The sequence below is a fragment of the Apteryx mantelli genome, chromosome 4 (genome assembly GCF_036417845.1).
Source record: "Apteryx mantelli isolate bAptMan1 chromosome 4, bAptMan1.hap1, whole genome shotgun sequence".
Classification (NCBI taxonomy): Eukaryota; Metazoa; Chordata; class Aves; order Apterygiformes; family Apterygidae; genus Apteryx; species Apteryx mantelli.
The window spans coordinates 79,383,460-79,389,459 of record NC_089981.1 but is presented as its reverse complement, the minus strand read 5'-3'; the positions used below and the strand labels follow the sequence as shown (position 1 = coordinate 79,389,459).

At 38.3% G+C, this 6,000-nt stretch overlaps 1 protein-coding gene across 1 annotated transcript in view; it reads right to left on the bottom strand.

The window, feature by feature from the left end:
• Positions 1-2,126: 2,126 nt before the first annotated feature.
• KIF26A (kinesin family member 26A) overlaps positions 2,127-6,000 on the bottom strand; it is a 101,643-nt gene continuing 97,769 nt past the window's right edge. Inside the window, exons 13-16 of the mRNA XM_067295688.1 lie at positions 5,164-5,354; positions 4,683-4,703; positions 4,163-4,313; positions 2,127-3,591 (exon numbers count right to left, since the gene is read on the bottom strand). Coding sequence (XP_067151789.1) covers positions 3,416-3,591; positions 4,163-4,313; positions 4,683-4,703; positions 5,164-5,354 — 539 coding nt within the window. The 3' untranslated portion in view covers positions 2,127-3,415. The remainder of the gene's footprint in view (positions 3,592-4,162; positions 4,314-4,682; positions 4,704-5,163; positions 5,355-6,000) is intronic.

Sequence of the window (6,000 nt, the reverse complement as noted above, 5' to 3'; positions counted from 1 at the left end):
TGAACCAGAGGCTAAATGCATTTAATTTGTATGCTAGTGCCATGTAGACATGGAACCAAGCAGCCCTGAAATGTCTCTTCTGCTACTTTGTGGAAAACATAACCATAGTTAAAAATTAAGGAGAAAGTATCATACAGTGCAGGACTGATCAATAAACACTATATAGCTGAGCATTTAAACAAGTTGTCATGTTTATATAATGCGGGGTGGGCAATTAGTGGCTTGATTTTTATTTTACAGGCTTTTAATATTGCCAGGAGGGGGACATAACTAAGACCTTTGAGAAGAGGCTGAAGTGGCTGGCAAAAAAAGGGAAACAAAAACCCTTGTGTCCATTCAAGAGGGATTCACAGACTATACAGCCCTGCTGTGCCCAGGGGTCAGAGCCTACCACAGGTCCTTTGCAGAACCCACCTTGCAGCAGCCCCATTAAGACATGTACTTCTAAGGGACAGTCCCATAGCACCAGCACCAGCACCAAACCCAGCTCCCCACCAGACAAGGCAAGCCCAGCAGCCCAGCTGCAGCCTTTTCACCATTCCTGTCCAGGTAACTTCATCTGCCAAATGCAGAGCTCCCCCTGAATGCATTTGGCCTTCTCTTGTTTGGAGGTTTTCCCCTTTACTAACACATACTTGTCTCTCAGCACTCTGCTGCCTTTTTTATTTTAATTGTATTTATTTATCTGACCCTTGCTCTGAAAAAAAAACCTCACAATGTATTGAATCGCTACATGGGTTAGTTTCTCTTTGGAAGAATTGAATTATCTGTGACTTTACACACACACAAAAAATAAAACAGGCATTTACAACTTTATAAATATATGTGGCAATCAAGGGTATCAGCAGGTGGGTCCTACAGAAATTCTAGACACCATATCCCCATGCATACAACCCAATGCAGTACCAATACTTGATAAGCAACCTGAGGTGTGCCCTTTCTGGGGCAAACCACAGAGAGATAAAGCAGGCATCATCACATGGCTCCCCTCGGCAGGATTCATCACCAGTTTTGCCATCTGAGGGCAGGACTGTGTTTAACTCTCCTCACTCTGAGGAGGCGCAATTAGAAGACCAAACAAGGACAGCTGAAGAAACAGCATTGTCTAAAACCCAAGTCCTTATGCCTGAAGTTTCTCCACTGATGACTTAAAAGGACAGAGGTAATAGGATGATACAACATCAGGAAGGTACCCAAATCCACTGTCTCTGGAGCACAAAAGCCTCTTTAATGAGTGGCAGCCACTTTGTGTGAGTGTTACCATGGTCTCCAAGAGGAACCACCATTTCATCCAGCATGTTTTAAATAATAGGTAGCAAAACTGAATTTGGAGTTAGATGACCTGGATTCAGCTCACTTCCCAGTTCAGCGCCATATTTCATGTGTGACATATACAAAGTCATGAAGATATGTAAGTATCAAAATATTGCTCTCACTCTCCCACACCACCAGCTGCAAAATGAGGAGAAAAGCGTTTCCATCCTCACAAGACTCTTGTGAGGGTGAGAGAACTTTCTTGGTGCTTGGATGCTATGCTGCAAGGGCCACATAAGAGAGAAAGAGGGAGTGGAAAAAATCACATAGTACAGGTTGTTCAGCCAAATAGCTTGAAGATACTCAAGATTATGCCATTACAAGCACCAGCTTTACATTAAATCTGCCTGGAGTTACAGCAGCTGGCATCAGTGGGAGATGAGGACTGGGCACAGATACCTTTTAACCAGACAGCAAATGCAACAGTGTCGAAGAGAAATGAACCTGCTGGCTTGTTATGATGGACCTATCCATGGATGGTTGATTCCAGTTCCTAAAGTTTTCTTGTATTTGTAACCCCGTTTTTAATTGCTTTGTTCCATCAGGGAAAACAAGTATCTGAGCCTCAGGTCCTTTTTCTGTAAACTCTGTGAAGTGCTAAGAGAATATAAGTATTATCATTGCTATTTATTTTACCCTTTGGTGTTTTGTCTCTCTTTCCTGATTGGTTTATTATGACTAATGTCAAAATTCAGTTCACAGTTATCTCTCTTGGGCAAAGAAATAATATAATGTGACATTTAATACTGTGTACCACAGGCCATCTTCTCTCTTCAGAGCATTAAAATCACATACGTAGCACGGAGCAATCATAACAATAGATGTATCTTTTATTCACAGATAAAAACTGAAGCAAGCTGTTATAATACATATTTGTACAAAGGATTTGAAAAAACCATAAAAAGGAAGATGATCAGAAAATATGATTCATTATGAAATGTGGTATTACATACACTATTAAACCTTTTCAAAAGTATTCGTTTGGCAACAGTTTATCAATAGTTCCACACTTAAGTGGCCTCCTTCAAAAAAGCACAAATCTCATGCAGCATGTATAAACTTGATCCTGAGGGTTTGCCTTCCTTAGAAAAACTGTAAAAAGATATACTATTTGTCTTAAAAGTTCAAAATGCAAATGCTATATTTATAGTCAAAACTATATAAAAATATGGACCTAACTTAACATTTACAAAAACTTTTTGTTTCTTTTTTTGCTTGTTTTATGGTTTTGGTAATAAACATAATTCTCAATTCCTGCAGTCAGAGAGGAAAAAAAACAAAACAAACCACAGTGCCCTTTGTAGACTTCCTCACATTAAGTTAACGACTCCAAGAAGACCAGGTTTGTGATAGGTGAGGTTAGTAACCAAAGAAGTAGGTAAGCAGTTAATATATATCTATATATGTATATATAAAATGGAAAACAAACATTTGTTTTGATCTGAAAAAGTAATAATACAAAACCTGAAGGTAAAAGAATCATCTCAAAATGCCATAATACAACTTTTCAATAGATAAATGTTCATAAAAATATCTTGAATCCTAACCAAGAAAACAATTATAATACAATTTTAATTCTGCTACATAAAACAGCTTTTCTATGAAACAAGAAGGCAAGTTCAGGTATGAAAACATAATTTACTTATTGCTTTTGCTACAATGTTGTTTGTTTTTTACATATAGTCATAAATACACTATACAGTATAAAATATTTCATAGGAATACATTTTGTGGTCTGCTTAGGTTTGCTGGCTTTAATTCTAGCACCAAATACAAAAATGAAAATCAAATGAACTTTAAAGGCACTTCCATTGTTTGTTTGTTTGTTTGTTTTTTAAAGTCTTGGTTTGTACTAAATTTCTTCACTTCCCTCTGGTAGAAGCAATATTTTTTCCTTTTATCTTTGTACAGTTCAGGTCACATTGAGGCACCAAATGATTTATGAACATTCCCATCCCTCAGCTGTTTCATTCTCCTACAACATTCATTGTTGCTTTTTAGTCTTCATTTTTCCTCCTTCACTTTCTAGCTCCTTATTCTCTTTTCTTCTTCGTGTCAGACGATTCAGCTTCACTTCCTTCAGTCCCTTGAAAATCTCTCTTCAAACCTCCACTTCCCTTACTCCATCCTGCGTGTCTGTTATTCCAATATCAAAACACGTCACTATCATGATATGCGACTTGCACAGATTAACACACTGCTCCAGTTCCTCTGTCACTTGTTCCAGTGCCTCCAGGTACTCCTGTGACTCCTTATCGAGATCAGGATCCACTTCAACTGTCAGCCAAAAAAAAAGTGGGTAAGAGAAACAGCTCACCATAAAACATTATTCTACCGGCCGAATTTAACTTGTGTCTCATCACAAGGGAGAAAATCATGTGGAGTACAATTTCATTTCTGTTGAACTAAGGAGCTTTGTCACTGGGTTCAGCAGAAGCAAAACTCTACTTTTAGAGACTCCAGTCAAGCACAGCACTCAGTCTGTGAACAAATCTCACGCCTCAGTTTCCCAGCTGTAACATCCACAAGGGAATACTTTTTCCTTCTTTGGAAAGAAGGAAAATCCACTGTAGTGGATTATAAAGGTTATATAAATATTTAATAATAATAATAATAATCACAGTGAGTCTCTGCATTGTTTCGACTTCCTCTTCTGGTTGAGCTTTTTGTTCATTTCTGGCACTACTCAGCATTGAAAGCAAATCCTGTATCACAGCAATGCTCATGCAGTCACAGAGCTCAGTTTAGCCAATAATCTAAACAAGTGCTTAACTTTGTCAGTGGGACTGGTCACATGCTGAAAATTGGTCACATGCTGATAATACTGCTATTTTGTAAAAACACTTACAATCTTCTTTCCACTTATTTGGATCCATCATCAACCTGCACTTTGTCTCTTCCAACTCTTCCTTCAAAAATTCATGCTTTGCCTTTACTTCTCTGATTCGTTGCTGGCGCCTTTCTAGTATCTTCAGCTTCGTATGGAAATACATCAGACCCTTTTAAGACACAGAAAGACAATTTCATGAATTTGCGTGTTATGAGCGGACCTCCAACAGTCTGACACAAATTGATCCCAGCTCATTACTTGTAAGAGTTAGCAGGTGGGTTGTTTTGTTTGGTTGGGGTTTTTTTAATTTGAAGTGTACATTAATGGATTCTAATCTAGAGGAACAGCATGCCACATCACTTCAGCATTTGTTGCATTTTACTGAATTAACAAACATCTCTAGTACATTCTGTAATTACTACTGTTTGTAGAGGATTTCTTTTTTCCAGTAGCACAAATGATAAACACAGCCTAATAATAATGAGTTATATTTAATACTAAGCCATAAGAATTTTTATTTTCTTAAAAGCACTCCTACCTTCTCAACATCCTGGAAAGGCTATTATGAAAGAAACAGGAAAAAGGCATCAGAAGAATATAGAATTCTGGTCTCCAAAATAGAATTAGTGGAAGTGTTTTCCAATTACAAGTAAATTAAACTCAGTGCATCCCTGATGTAATAGAATCTTGCCATTTACATAAAGAGTTAATGACCCTACAGTTGAGAGAGGCTGTAAGGTTTCATCAGCCAGGCAGGCTAAGACTATAAAGTCTTCTCATAATGTATTCATTGGTAACTTCCATTCACACCATCAGTCATGTTAAACACAATTAATTTTAGACAGTAATCATTTTCATTTTCTGTGTTACGGGTACCCCAACATATGAATTGTAAAATTAATAATTATAGTGCTTTAATTGCAATCAATTTCCTGAACACCATTCCAGCATTCAAGCAAGGATTCTGCCTGTATACTGTAATTTAAGTTGTCTACAGTTCTTGTAAAATATGTGCTGACCTCAGTTTCCTCTTGTCTGTGTCGCTGTAATCGTTCCACATCATCAATCTCATAAACTTTAATTTCAAAGGGCTCTTTTAAAGTGCCTGGCAAAGGTGGTAGATCAACCCATTGGCCAGTGACACTGGGTTTTCTTCCTAGGGAGGCAGCATCCGGCAACGGAGCAGGAATCAGTCTGCGACGCTGGAGACCTGAAATACAAAAGACAAGTGTTCCTCAGACTCAGAGGACTAACAGACTGCAGAAGGTACTGCAGCAAATTAAAGATCTAGGTTCTCAGGATGCTTAGGAGGAAAAGATTCTCTTGATCTTTTCCTTTTAGTAAAATACAGTCAGGCTGCTAACTGAATTACTGTCTTGATGAAGTATGTTCCTCTTGGCTTACTGATCGGAGTTACAGCAGTTCTCCCAAAGCAGATGTCTGAGCATCAGTTCTTTATTTTCCCCTTCCAAAAATATTTTGCCTGGATCATTTTCTCTTTGGTGGGCAATAATGGCATTCACTACCTTGCTATGGTAATGAGATAGTGAATAGATTTCAAACCAATACTGATAATGGCAGAAGAATCTGAAAATCCTCTCCTCCTCCAGTTAAAGACAAGCAAGGCTAGCTAGGTAAGATCCCATTGATAAGATCTCATTGTATTACCTCTTCCAAAGGACAAACAGCTCCCTCCAGGACCACTATCAATGCTTTAAGGTGCTAACTACCAGCAGTTTTCAATTACTTTGTGGGATTAGGATGTATTTGGCACTTCAGAAGGCAGCAACCAGCCAAGCTGCAACTTGAGTCACCTCTATTGTCTGCATATCACTGCCCATTTGCACCAGGACTCA